A 14,478-nucleotide genomic window follows, 5' to 3' on the forward strand; every position below is an offset into this window, starting at 1 on the left:
TATTGGAAAAAGTTCACACAAGGTTGATACATTGAAATGTAGAATTAGGGTGCACCTAAAATGTCCCTCAACAAAAGTTGTTTTGATGTTGAAAAAACATCTAATTGATCATTTCGACATCAAGATGTATGGATATAATATTTCAAGTCCCAAGAAAATAGTGCATTTTGCAACATATTATCCGAATGGTCTATTTTCAATATTTTCATGTGTTTATATATTTGATTTGAACTATTTATACTATATTGTTAAACATGAATTAAGGTGTAGACAAATGTAGCGAAAATAAAAAAGAACCCTCATTTTATAAAAATTATAGGATACATTCCTTACTCTAAAAGAAGAGAAAGAAAAAACAGACATATGAAAAAGAAAGAGAAAAAAGATATCAAAAAAGAAACTCCTACGTGTTAAGGGAAGAGAGAAGATAGACGTATATTTTAGAGAGAAAAAAATCTCTTAAAAACACAATCTTAACTCTAAAGGAAGAGAGAGAAAGAAATAAAGATAGATAAACAGAGAGATAGAGTAAGCCTCAATCTCACGTACTCCACTTTGCTCATTCTCTCTTTCCTTTCTTATCGCCATAATATGTAAATTTATCTATATGATCCTCTCTCGCCCTTTTCAATATTCTCATTGCTCCCATATTTATGGGATGTTATATTTTTTCCATCTATATTTTCCATATAGAAACTTACCTTTTTTATTATCTCTATCAATATCCTGGCCACGTATATTTTCTCTCTCCTTTCTTTTCTCTCTCATTAATATGGAAACTTATCTATGGTGGAAGTTATTTACCAATGTTTACCCTTTTAAAATCGTCAACTTTCTATTCTTAATGTGTATTAAGAATTAGAGAGAAATTCCATGCTTATCATGTAGGTGAAGAGAAATATAGATTAGAGAGACGCCAGAGTTATGTTCCCTCTTTAATTGAACTATATACCTTTCTCAATCTTATACCAAATTTAAATGGGTGCAGTTAGCATATAGATGCATCCGTAGAGGTAAGGTGCGCTTTCAAATTTTATCATGGTATATAATTTTGATGTAAAATGTCCTTATGATTATCTCAAAATCTATTTTTATATCTAACTAGATCTATAAACATATGAAAATCTTGAAAATGGAAGGTGTAGATAATATGTTGTAAAACGTACTATTTTTGAGACTTAAAATCTTTTTATTTTTCATGGTCATACATCTTGATGTGGTGATGATCAATCACAGGGTTTTTCAACATTAAATCGACTTTTTTCGATAGATTTTTGAGGTGCATCTATAGCTCTACCCTACACTATAAGGTTGCAACCTTATATAAACTTTTTCCAATTTAAATAGATGTGTACTTTCCCATCATCTCCCTTAAAAAACTGCGTGACTTTTATCGGTGACGATTAGCATCTACCAATATTTAGATACATATTTGTAGTTATAGAACTCAAAACTTTACCTTCATGTAATTTTTTTTATGTTAGTAATCTATATTTTCCATTCAGACGTACTCACTCTCTTATATTTGGTTGATATTGTTATTTCTTGATGTAGGTAAGTTTTCTTTGGTCTCTTATATTTGGTTTATGTTGTTATTTCTTAATGTAGGTAAGTTTTCTTGGGTTTGTATTGGTCTAGAGTTTGTTATTTGAGGTAATGGTTCCCCGTAATACTTTATGGTTTTGTTATATTGGTGCACTTTTGTTAAATTTTATGCTTTTATTTTATTTTGGACTTTTTTGAGGTAATGATTCATCGTTATGTTTTATGGTTTTAGTATATTGGTTCAGTTTCGTTAACATTTGTGTTTTCATTAAATAGTTTTGTCATGTTTTTACTTGATTTTGGATTTCTAATATAAAATGACATTAGATAGATAGAGAGATCGATCGGCAAACCATTAAAGAGAAGTCAATAATATGTTAGGCACTCATGTGGCAATGGGTAGTTATGATTTTGTTAATTATTTGATATATACTATACAAAAATAAAAATAGAGAGTACGTAGGGAACCGTCACACTTATAGAGAGAGAAGTTAAAAAAACATCATGTTTAGAGAGAGAAAGGATTCTCGAGAATACACAGTAATAAAAAAAAGAGAGACTATTTAGAGAAACATCACATTTAGAGAGAGAGGATTCTTGGGCATACAGGGAGGGTGATGATTTTAGGGAGAAGATGAGAGAGAGATGATTATTGGGGATACATGGAGGGTGATGATTTTAGAGAGAAGATGGACACCATCTATAGATAGGTGATCACTGCACTAACTAATGAAAACATTGGATGGTACCGTCAGGGATGAAATGAGGAGTTAGTTCTCACCCGGCATGTTGCGTAGAAAAGATATATGTATAACTATCTTGATGTTTTGAAGAAGTATTTTATAAAAAATAATAAAAAAAGAAAAAAGGGCTTTTGGATTTTGATTCTACGATCCCATCGTCCAATTGGAAAACATGCAAATGAATGTATTCAACGAATAATTTACTCAAAAGAAATACAATAAGCAACCAAACATAATAGGTTCCCTTATTTTTGACATGTGGTTAGTTGAAATTCTTTTTAACTTCAGAATTTGCTGGGAGAACTCATAAGGATTTTATAAAATATTTGTTTGTTTTCTTTCTATGCTTTTAATGGATAATTGTGGGATTCGAACTCAGAATCTCATGGGGCTTGGAGATACTAAGGCCTTTTCTTTCCTCATGATGGTTGCAAGTTTCAAATAATGGCATTGACTTCTTTAACTTTTCTTTTGGGCACCAATGTTGTCCCTATCATAATGTTTGATGTAAACAACTAAAATCTTAAATCTAGGTAAGTCACTATGAAGGGATTCTATCTTTTAAATTATATAATTTTACCTTCTCAATTGCTGGAAATCAAGAAGCCTAACATATTCTCTCCACAACCCTCGCTCCCTAACTTCTTGATCGCATGAATAAAGGTAAAGGTATGAGGAAATAATAGTACTAATAAAATAATAAAATAAAATACTTATATTTTCTCATTGTTTGCCGTAATATTCAATAAAACGGTTGATAGAGCACTAACCATGTACTTTATGTAGTGCAATATTTATTGAAATCAATGCATACATACATACGTGCGTACTATGTTTTTATTTTTTCCCCCATTTTTTGTCATCATGCATGCTGTACTTCCATGAAATCAAATAACATATATTCATTGTTATATGGTGCAATATTTATCTGCGATAATAATTGTTGTAGTTGTCACGTACATTCAACATATGTTCAAATTTTATAGTGATATTACATAATAGGAAATTAATATTCAAATCCATATTCAAAATTTGTAGTAACTACGTAATACTAGGAAAAGGGTCGTAACCCTAGACACCACTCAATAAGTAAGAGTTCTTTGAACAATGATCCATGTAATGCACTTCTTGTGCTCATCTGAGAGTGATGCAAAAGGTAGATCAACATATGCAATTCGAACAGTCTCAAGTTTTAGAAACAAATATTTCACAAAGTGATTCTACACCAAAAATATTGATCAATCAAGAGCAACAAAATATACTTCCAAAATTTGCTAGTAAAATAAAAATAAAAATAAAAATCATAGTGGCATTTACAAACCTCCAAATTATTATCAGTATACACAAAAATTTCTCACATAATTTTTGGAGAGAAAAAACTTCTAGACTTCATTATCTTTATTTCATTTTAGATATGCTATTGATAAATATTATTCTTTCATCATCAAACCAATTCTTCAATGACAATATCCCCTACCACTAAGAGAGAAGATACCATTTGCATAGGGATATAGTTAATGAAATATATTCATCGGCTTTTGAGGATACCTCATGTAATATTGACAATGACAATGGTACGAACTCTAAATTATTGTCGTTCTACACAAATCTTTCTCACATATTTTTAAGAGAAATAAAACCTCTAAAGCTTTCATAATAAATGGTCTCCATCTCTCCCCTATCTCGGGTGCTATATTGTGTAATAGAATTTATACGTTGGGTCCAATTTTTTGACGCATACCCAGACTTGGGTCAGGTTGAATCGTCGAGTTCTTGGTCAGGTTTGGGTTTATTGCCACCCCTACTCACTAACAGTATGGGTCCTTCATAGAGCAGAATGGTGAAATATGACTTATATCCTCGACCCTAAATTGTTGCGAAAATGCCCTGATGATGATAATTATTCTCATTTTTCTTACGAATACTAAAAATGAACAAGGTGGAATTTTAGTGTGAGCAATGGTTATTTGGCCGAGTACTAATGGCATGTTTAGTGATATGGCTATTAATCATGCTGTTGATACAGGCAAGTTATCTTTTTTTTTTCGAATAATTTTCTATTGGAGCTATGGGATTGTCTATAAAGAGAACATTCTTACTATCGCTCTAGAGATTGAGAGTGAGTCCCATGTTCGAATTTTCAATACTCATAGTTGTACATTTTTAATTATTTTCTTAAAAAAATCTGAAGTCACTATCTTGAAAATCCCCACATGGGACTTTTGTAATATTTATATACAATATGGGTGTGTTTGTATAAGGTTGATGCTCTAAACAATCAAAATAAGGTGCACCTTCATATATTGCCAAAACATGTTGTTTCAGTACCAGAGATCTTTATGATGACCTTAAAATTTATTTTCATCTTGAATTATAAAATTTAAATATTAAAAAATAATGTAGATCGAACATATCTATGAACATTTAAAAAACTTGAAAATTGGCGGCTAGATATTTACATTACACGATATTCTATTTTCAAAACTTGTCGATCGAGCGTATCTATTTTAAAAAATAATATAGATCTAGCCTATTTATTTTTTTTATGCTTATCCATCTAAAAGTCAAGACGATCGGATTTAGAGCCTTTCAGTATTGAAATAACTTCTAGTGAATTATTAAGGTGCACCTTAATTTGATTGTTTAAGGCCTCGCTCTTATATACACTTGACTTAAGGGCATGTTTGTAATAACAGAGAACGACTCAGCAAGAATCAAGATAAGCTAAATTCAAAAAAGCAGCTCATGTAGAGAGAGAGAGTAGAAGTTAAAAAAAGCAGCTCATGTAGAGAGAGAGAGAGTAGAAGTTCAAAAAAACAGCTCATGTAGAGAGAGAGAGTAGGACAGAGGAAGAGAGAGAAAACCATTTGTTTAGAGAGAGAGTAAAAGTTCAAAAAAACAGCTCATGTAGAGAGAGAGAGTAGGACAGAGGAAGAGAGAGAAAACCATTTGTTTAGAGAGAGAGAGAGCATACGATTTCTCACATTGTCACGGTGAAAACCTACAAAGCCCCCTTTTGAGAGAGAGTGGAAGTGAATGAAAGAAAGCAGGTAATCCTAGAGAGAGAGAGAGAGAGAGAGAGAGTGGATGGATGGGTGTAAAGAAGCTCTGGGATATCTTGGAGTCTTGCAAACAAACTCTCCCTCTGCATCACCTCCAGTGAGTCTTTTCTCACTCTACCAGTTTACTCTCTCTCTCTCTCTCATGTTTTCCCAATCATTGCATTATTTATCAGCTCATTCTCTCTCTATTTTGTTTTCTAGGAACAAAAGGGTATGCATAGATCTGTCATGTTGGTTGGTTCAAATTCACAATGCAAGCAAACCCCATAATGGAAGTAGAGAGAAACTCTATCTCAGAGGCCTTTTTCACAGGCTCAGGACTCTCATAGCTTTGAATTGTAGCCTCATTTTGGTTGCAGGTATTTTTTATTATTAATTGTTTTCATATTTAATATGCTTAGACATGCTATTTGGTTTGAATTACTAGTTGGGATTATGTGTTTAAAATCTAGTTATCATGGATTCTCTCTCTGTATCTCTTTCTCTTTCTAGTTTCATAGGATATAGTTAGAAATTTTTTTTTATATTTATTGTGCTCTGATATACTGTTTGAGTTACTGGTTATGTTAAATGATTATGGGTTTAATTGGGTTATTTAAATATGGTTTTGTATCGTCAGGGATTCTCTCTCTCTCTTGTATAAGTTACAGTTGGTGAAACTTTTAATATGGGTTCTTTTTATTGTGCTAGATGGATCTATCCCTGCAATCAAATTGTCCACTTATAGAAAACGTTTGGGTACGGAATGTGAGGTGAGCAATCTCTGCATCAACCCAATTTTCTTTCTTCTCCGTTTCGAATTTCAATAACATGTGAAACCAACCAATGGTTTTGTTGGGCTGCGGTGCTTTAGTCCACTGGGGTTGTCAATTTCCCATTAGAATGAAGGAAATTAACTGAAATTCAATTCTCAGAATGAAGGAAATTAACTGAAATTCAATTTTGATTCAGGTTCTTCAAGATGGGAGGAACTCACAAAAGACAACTTCACTCCAGAGAAACATGGGGTCGGAGTTCTCATGTATGATAAAGGAGGCAAAAGCTCTTGGTGTTGCTCTCGGAATTCCATGCTTGGATGGGTAAGTTTGAGACATTGGGTTTTCTCATTTTCTTTATCTCCAGATGGGAAAAAAAGAAAAAAGTGTCCCAACAAAGGAAAGATCAGTATCATATAATTAGATAATCAACAAAATCAACTGTCAATATCCAATTATTTCAGATGATAACTCCGATACTTCCTTCTTTTGGTTGGTACGGAGATTTCTTTTTCTCCTTGCTTTTTGATGAAAACATTTTTTTTTCTTTTCAGTTTTCACCAACCAGCCTCTCATGTTTTCGTATACCTGTTATTGTAAATTTTCCTTTTAGTGCAGTGATTCTATTCTACACTGGCCTTGTTTATAGATGTTTGTAAATGCTTCTTTTGATGGATTTTGCTCTCTTTTCGTTTCATCTTGAAATCTGGATTTAAGCTTTATTCATCACTTTTTTTTTTTGATATGTTAACGTTGGGAATTGAGGGTAGGGCTTTATATCGAGGCATCCACCTCTGTCATAAACATCCATGAGCTTCAAGGAAGTTTTTTTTGCTTTGAACTTTTTCATCTCCAAAGAGCTGCACTTGGCTCTTCTTTTATTTTATGAACATTTGAAATAAGTTCCTATAAAAATTTACCTTTTATGTGGTTATCAGGGCATATAATTAGAAATAATTTGTCTCCTTAAATATATATGTCATAAACAAGTGTCCTCGCTCTTTAGTTATCTATAATGATTGCCTGTCTAGCTTGGCTTTCTCTCTTCAACTATGATGACGGTCTTTCTTCTTCTTCTTCCCCTTTGAAAGTAATTAGGTTCTAATTTTCTAGTATTCTATAGAAGAGATTTCTTTTTCTCGAGGGTTCACTAATAAAAGACCTTTCCTCTTTGTCAGGTTAGAAGAAGCTGAAGCACAGTGTGCATTGTTAAACTCAGCATCCTTATGTGTCAGTATAACATATTTCTGTTGGCCATTTTGTCGATACTGCATCATTCTATGGTATTGTTAATGATAGGGTAATCAACTTTTCCAGGATGGGTGTTTCACTGCGGATTCGGATGCGTTGTTGTTTGGTGCTAGGACAGTGTACAGAGATATTCATTTAGGTGAATGCATGCTTTACTCTTCTATGTACTAGATACTATATGATTGAAAAGGATGTTCAGAAACTCACTGAAAGTTCGGAATTTTAATGCCCTATATTTTCCTAACTTGGAATTTAGCATTTATATTGACCTTTTGGGTTCTTATTATATTTCTATTGATGCAAAGCAGGGGAGGGTGGCTTTGTTGTTTGTTACGAAATGGCAGATATAGAGAGGAAACTTGGGTTTGGAAGGAACTCATTGGTACTGCCCTTTTCTTTTATTATTATTATGGCCTCAGTGGAATGTTATGGTGTTTGGGGAATCTAAAATAATTGTTGCACTTTCATTTGTTAAGTACTTTAGTTTTCCAAAATGTTGTTTCTAAAAATTGCTGTCAATCTCCCTTTGATAATCCAAGTGGTGTCGCCTCTGTAATGAGCACCTAAAAGTTTTCATAACATAAATCTTTTTCATCAAGAAATAATGAGGTGTTGCGTTAATTTAACCAGAAAAAAGCTGTGGTCTTTTTTCAATACAATGATAAGCAGGCACAAGTGCGACTACTTTCATAAAATTAATATAGAAATATTTTGAAAACTGTACCAGGTTTTGGAAAACTAGACAAAACTGGCGACTCCCTTCCCAACTCCCCTCTCTCACAGAATAAAGAGAGGGAAGCTGTTCCATCCTTTTGCACAGCCATTTATCTTTTACAAAGATATATATTGTTTCTAAAATAATATCAGCACAATGTCATCATTTTCAGAAAACTTATAGTAATTACTATTTTAGGAAACTAGTGAGTTCTGTTACCTTCTCAAAGCTTTAGCATTTTAGTAGTTTCTGTTTTTATTAAACTCTCCATGCTTGTTGTTTGTGCAATATTTCTCACTTTTACGAATCTCATTTTAAATCTTTGACTTTCAGATCACTTTAGCCCTTCTTCTTGGTGGGGACTACTCTCAAAAAATTCATGGTGTTGGCCCTGTAAGTGAGACACTGAATCTCTCTCTCTCTCTCTCTCTCTCTCTCTCTCTCTCTCTATCTATCTATCTATCTATCTATATATATATATATATATATATATATGTATATCGGTGAATGATATCATGTCACCATGCCATTATAATATAATGAAACCACACTTCTAGAAAATCATATTTATGGCATTTATTTGACCCCAAATTTTGCACACACACTCTCTTGAAAATCTAGGCCTTTACAAACTCAAAATCATCTTTTCCTTTTTTAACATTGTTCATCTAATGATAATAAAGCTATCTAAAGAAATTGGAAAGGAAAAAATCCTTCTAAGGCTTAGATCTTAGTATCTTACCATAATGGACGGCCTATATTAATTGGGCCAAAAAAATGCTTCTGAGTTGTGTTTTCAAATTTTACTTTTTGTGATTGTTCATTAGAATGAAAATAATGTATGTTTAAAAATTGGGGTAAAAGAATTGGCCCTAACATACTTTTTGAAGATCGTTTCATTATATTACTGTACAACCATTGCATGCAATGACTCCCATATATATATATATATATATATATATATAGTGGAATGGTTTCCATGAATCTTTCTAGAGGACGCCAGGTGACTCCCATTTTATCTTAAGTTGCATTGTATAGTTCCTGGAGTGTTCTTTGTATAAATGAATCGCAAATGGGTGTGTGCACAGAAGTTACTTGGAGAATCAAATGGTAACTTGTTTCCACTGCTATAAAAAATCAACCGTCTGTAGTATCTTTGCTATTTGATAAAGTGCTAAACAAAAGAAAAGAGTATTTAAATTGGGTTACTTGACTTCACCTTTGTTTTGGGTAAGTACTTGACTTCACCTTACTATGCAGTGCAGTAAAAGGGTATTACTTGTTGTTCTAGTATTCTTCAAAATTGAATTTTGTGATTATTTGAGATCTCATATTTCTTATTGCAATTCTCTTCACTGCAGGAGGTTGCTTGTAAGCTTGTTAGATCTATAGATGAAAAGAACATCCTGCAACGTATTGCTTTAGAAGGTTTGGCATTTGCAAGGAAGACAAAAGGAACAAAGAAAAAGGAGGGCTTACTATCTTGTGATGCTGACAAAGAGAACGAATGGAACTCCTTACAGACTATGTGCTGTAAGCTTATTGAAATCCTCCATTCCAGTTGTTCACTTTCAAAACATATCAGTATTTCTGCTATCTTGTTTTTGTTCTTACTTTATAATAGTCTGTTTGTTTATTATTTTATTGAATAACTCTTGACGTTCCCAAATAGTTGGGATAAGGCTTAGATGATGATGATGATGATGATGAATGACTCTTGACCTTATTTGGATTTACACCTATTAAAATGACTAGAAAATCAATAATAATTAAAGCAACATTAGTTTTCTTACGTTAGTTTGCTCATGATGCGTTGGTTTGGAATTCATTGGTTTTGATGGGAGTATCTCCCCCCCTTGAGGATGTATTTTGGTTCATTTGAGTTCTGAGGCTGCTAAATCTGGAGTTTGAGGATGGGAGCATGATTGAATCTTTCGGGAAGATAAAATAGGTGGTTATTATTTTATGCTTTACTTTTTCTGAGCTCTTTTGCCATATGGTTGTTAAGGAGCTCAATATTGTTTATTTTTTCACGACGAAAGTTTTGTGTGTATGTGTTTGTTGGGTGGGGGTGGGGGGCAGTTTGGTGCCCTAGGTTTAAGAGGAACAGCGGGGAGGAGACGGTTTCTTCAATGGGATCAGGACCACAATAACCTTTACAGAGCTTGAAACCCCACCCCCCCTCACTTCCTCCAACTCCTGTCCTCTTCCCCAGCCCCTCCACCCCAACCTGAATTGACTACTTAACAAGATAAGGCAAATCAGAGAACTTAGCCTTTGTTGGTTTGACCAGAGAATGCAAACCAATTAAATTGTTCAACTAAACATATACATCAAGGAAGCAAGAACATTGACCAAACCAAACAATTGCATAAATGAGATAAGACGAACCAGAGGACTTGCTCTTTGCTCAAATTAAACGTGAGAAACATTTAAATCCTCCAAATAAATCAATAAAACACAAAAATATGAAAATTACATAGGACCCAACATCACTGACAACCCTAATTCAACCAAATCAACCCAAACACGACATTGATCAAACAAGAGAAGACAATCCAGGGAACTTCCTCTTGCAAGGTTTCCAAAGAAGAGAATGGAAGTGTGAGCACCATAATAGCTCTCACTCCCCAATTTAGATATAATTAGTACAGCATATTCCTCTGGGATTGCACTATACTACTCCCTAGGGCAAGCTACTTAGGAGGAATTTTTGACCTGAAATGTTATCATCCACTTTAGAATCACCCCGATGAGTACTATATATATATATATATATATATATTCGATTGAGGTTGATTGCTTGTTTGAGGAGGTTGCACCTCTAATATTTGGAGATAAGGTTTTACCTGATGGAGTGAATGGCTCCCGTTGAGATCTTTTCACTTAGAAGTATAACAGAGCGAAGAGCATTCAGCTACTAAACACTAGAAGATTTCAGCTATTCTAAATCTATATCTCGGAAATTGCAGAGTTTGGGGTTTCTTTTTTCTGTTTGAATCCGTGAAATAAGCAGGAAAAAATGACCTTCTTTGGGGTTTCTTTAATCTCCCCCACCTTTTCAATGTGTTGTATCTCTTAAACTACAGAATTTGTTGTTTATTTTCCCTATTCTATCTGTAAGTTTTGGGCAACCTCAAAAATCAGACAATGAGAAGGAGAAAAGGCCCAGCACATTTCTTCTCTGAAATGGTGTTAGCCCATAATGTCCTTTTTCAGAGAGAGAATATGTATGAGTCCTTTGATGAATATAGGGAGATCATCGAGACAATCGAAGAGCAGGTGGATTGACATTTTAGGTTTGGAATTGGTAAGTTTTTGCATATATTTTTTAAAAGATTGTAGTGATATTTGGATTTGGTTACTTCTCTGGCTGATCTTTAACAAAATCCAGCCAAAAGTCATTGGAACTTCAGATCTTGAACTTCATAGATAGCACACCATGGACTTCTCTTAGATCTTCAAAAGTCTTCAGAAAATGAGCCAGAGAAATACTCGGAGGCTTTACAAGAAGAAGATGACATCTAAAACCAGCTTTTCTAGGAAGTTTGTCTTTTTAGAGAGTAGAGTAATGTTTTTAGAGAGAGAGTCTCAATGTTTTTAGAGAGAAAATATAAAAGATTTCAAGAAAATAGAAAGTGTATTTTAGTCCAAATGCCATTGGGAAAAAAAACCATGTGGTGGGTTTATTGATATTTCACTTAAATTTGCTTACTAGAACCGATAATCTTGGAGGTTCTTTGTGGGACGGCAATAGGTTAGGGTTTCAATCTGAATTTCCCTTTCATAATTATGTTAATCATGGATAAAGCTGATGCTTGGCCCCTTTAATGGTTGCTTTTTTTTTTTTAGCAAGCAAGAAAGAACATGAAAGTGATGAATACTATCGACAAGTGATAGAAGCGTACTTGAAACCAAAATGTCACTTACCCAATTCTCCAGCCGTTGAGAGGTAATAGAGGCACTGATCAATCATGGGTTTCCATTTATTTGGATGTAAGTGTTTCAATATGCATGATTAGGTCCTCCCATTTAGCTGGTTTTGTATTTATCATTGTATAGGGTGCTACTTCAATACCCATTTCAGCAAAGGGAGCTTCAAAAGATATGCGCTCATGCTTTTGGTTGGACCCCTGATAAAACAGGTTTATCTCTCTCTTTCATATGAGTTTTCATTGTTCTCTCTCTTATATTGGTTCCATCACTTCTCTATCATTTTAGTTCTCATTCCTTGTGTTGCATTCTCTCTCTCTCAAGTTGGTTTCTTTTATCTTGCAGATGAATACATCATGCCTAAGATTGCTGAAAGGGATGTCAGACGGTTGGCAAACCTGCGTTCTCTCTCACTTGCACTAGGAGTACAAGCTCCATACCAGCATGTTCTCTCTCTCTCTCTCTCTCACTCACACACACACACACGGAAAGGCATAATTGAGTACACATGCATGTGGGTGTTCGTTAATTTATTTTTGTTGACAGATAAGGGTGGGCTATCGAATTGCTGCCATTGTAAAGCCGAGAAAGGTGCAGGGGAAAGAATGTTTTGAAGTAGCTTGGGAAGGAGATCCTTGCCTTAAAACCTCTGTAATCCCAGCTGATTTGGTGAAGAGGTAAATCCTACTCTATAACTTGAATGTTTAATCAAATAACTGAATTTGGAAGAAATGATCAAACCTTCGATTCGGTTTATGTACAAGATATCTTGGTTTATTGACTCGAATTAGTGACATTAGACAGTGGTCATTTGTAAGTTACCAAATTACACTTTTGAAGCCATGCCAGATTATCAAGCTATGAAAATGACCTCTCTCTCTCTCTCTCTCACACACACACACACACAACCGACGCCACGCATGGGCACATGCACACACTGGGGGAAATATGTATATCCATGCGTGTTTTTTTTTGTCTTTGAGATTATTAACCAAAAACAACTGATATTTTTTGTCCAGTGCTTTCCCAGAAAAGGTAGAAGAGTTCATGTCAAGGAAAGCTGAAACCAAAAAGAAAAACAAAAAACCCAAGAAAATGCAAAAAGAGTCGAAGCCCACGAATTCAGAGAGCTGCAAAATAATCAGTGGCATCGATACCCAATTGGGAGAATTATCTATAACACCGAAGCGGCCGAGTAAAAAGACATGTATGCCTATATCCATTGAAACCATTGATTTATCAACCCCATCGCCATCACCACCATTGGTAAAGCATGATGCTGTCAGTTGTCTTGCTTCCACTGCCCGAGATATAGATGTGATCAATGTAATTGAAACTGACACGGAAACAGAAAATGAGGTGTCACCTGAGCATGAGAGAAAGGCTAAGGAACTGAGGTTGTTTTTGGACAGTATAAGGACAGAGCTCTCCTAGAGAGAGAGAGAGAGAGAGAGAGAGAGAGAGAGAGGTGTTCAGATAAGTTAAACTCGAATGGCAGCCGCAATATTCATCAATGTATTGGCATTGCTTGGCCATGGGTGCATCTTGCAGGTTTGTAATATATCATTGGCTCAATGAGTGATTTTTAAGTAGTTCTTTTACTTCAAAAGCATAGCTTTGATCCTTGCCTTTAAAGAATTTCACGAGTCCTAAATAATGAGGGGCCTTTGTGCTACTGTTGTGAATTGGTACAGTGGTACAATTACTTCTGTTTTTTTTTCAAATTCCAACAACTTTTTTGTTTTTTTAAAATTTCAATTACTTATACCTTTAAAATACTAGCGGGTTTGAGACATTTTATGTCAGAGGATATTTTGAATAAAATACTTTTAGATGTAATTCAAATGGTCTCTATTAGGGGTACAACAAGAAGCCATTGTTCTTCAAACAATTAAAGAAAAAAAGATTACATGTTCACCCCCTAAAGCAATGGTCAGGGGGTTCTTAACATGTGAAAATTCAAATAGTTCTTTACTCACTCGTTAAGAAATTTCATTTAAGAACTACTCTTGACCTCTTGAAACTCTGATATATCGTCTCGCAAATTGTATGACATTTTTTTTGATACACTCGTCAAAGAGCTATCTCCTAATTTATTTGAAAAAATGGGTAGGGACTTTTCTTTCCCATTGAATTACCCAAAAAAAAAAAAAAAAAGATAAAAAAATGAAGATGATATGGAGCTTTTCTGATAAATGAAACCCACCCTAACCATGATGTCTTTTGAGAGGCTCAGCTGCGAGCTTGGCCCATGGCCAAAATGCAAAAATTTTAAAAACTCATCCACATTAATTATATTTGTTTTTTCCATTTAAAAATGGTTGTTTTCCAATATTTTGCTTTTATAACTAATCCAAAAGAAAACTATACTTTGCAATGGAATTACTGTCATAAAATATGCTACTAGTATCACTAAAATGGGGTTACAATGGACTCCAGGATTTCTCGAGAGGTTTTCTAGTGCTGTTATTTGT

At 34.1% G+C, this 14,478-nt stretch overlaps 1 protein-coding gene across 4 annotated transcripts in view; it reads left to right on the forward strand.

The window, feature by feature from the left end:
- The first annotated feature begins 5,322 nt into the window (after positions 1-5,322).
- The window catches only part of LOC18423086 (single-stranded DNA endonuclease family protein), a 33,766-nt gene continuing 24,610 nt past the window's right edge, over positions 5,323-14,478 (forward strand). The window contains exons 1-14 of one of the 4 annotated variants that reach the window (XM_088871535.1): positions 5,323-5,447; positions 5,552-5,709; positions 6,041-6,102; positions 6,302-6,429; positions 7,284-7,335; positions 7,423-7,495; positions 7,665-7,738; positions 8,405-8,464; positions 9,433-9,604; positions 11,924-12,023; positions 12,134-12,216; positions 12,350-12,450; positions 12,551-12,681; positions 13,024-13,613. In XM_088871535.1, the coding sequence (XP_088727661.1) occupies positions 5,380-5,447; positions 5,552-5,709; positions 6,041-6,102; positions 6,302-6,429; positions 7,284-7,335; positions 7,423-7,495; positions 7,665-7,738; positions 8,405-8,464; positions 9,433-9,604; positions 11,924-12,023; positions 12,134-12,216; positions 12,350-12,450; positions 12,551-12,681; positions 13,024-13,438 (1,677 nt within the window). In that variant the 5' untranslated portion in view covers positions 5,323-5,379 and the 3' untranslated portion in view covers positions 13,439-13,613. Of the gene's footprint in view, positions 5,448-5,551; positions 5,710-6,040; positions 6,103-6,301; positions 6,430-7,283; positions 7,336-7,422; positions 7,496-7,664; positions 7,739-8,404; positions 8,465-9,432; positions 9,605-11,923; positions 12,024-12,133; positions 12,217-12,349; positions 12,451-12,550; positions 12,762-13,023; positions 13,614-14,478 lie in introns of those variants that run through there. The other 3 variants (XM_088871537.1, XM_088871536.1, XR_016059005.1) reach the window with 3 other exon arrangements.

The sequence above is a fragment of the Amborella trichopoda genome, chromosome 7 (genome assembly GCF_054954075.1).
Source record: "Amborella trichopoda isolate Santa Cruz 75 chromosome 7, AtrichopodaSantaCruz75HAP2 v2.0, whole genome shotgun sequence".
Classification (NCBI taxonomy): Eukaryota; Viridiplantae; Streptophyta; class Magnoliopsida; order Amborellales; family Amborellaceae; genus Amborella; species Amborella trichopoda.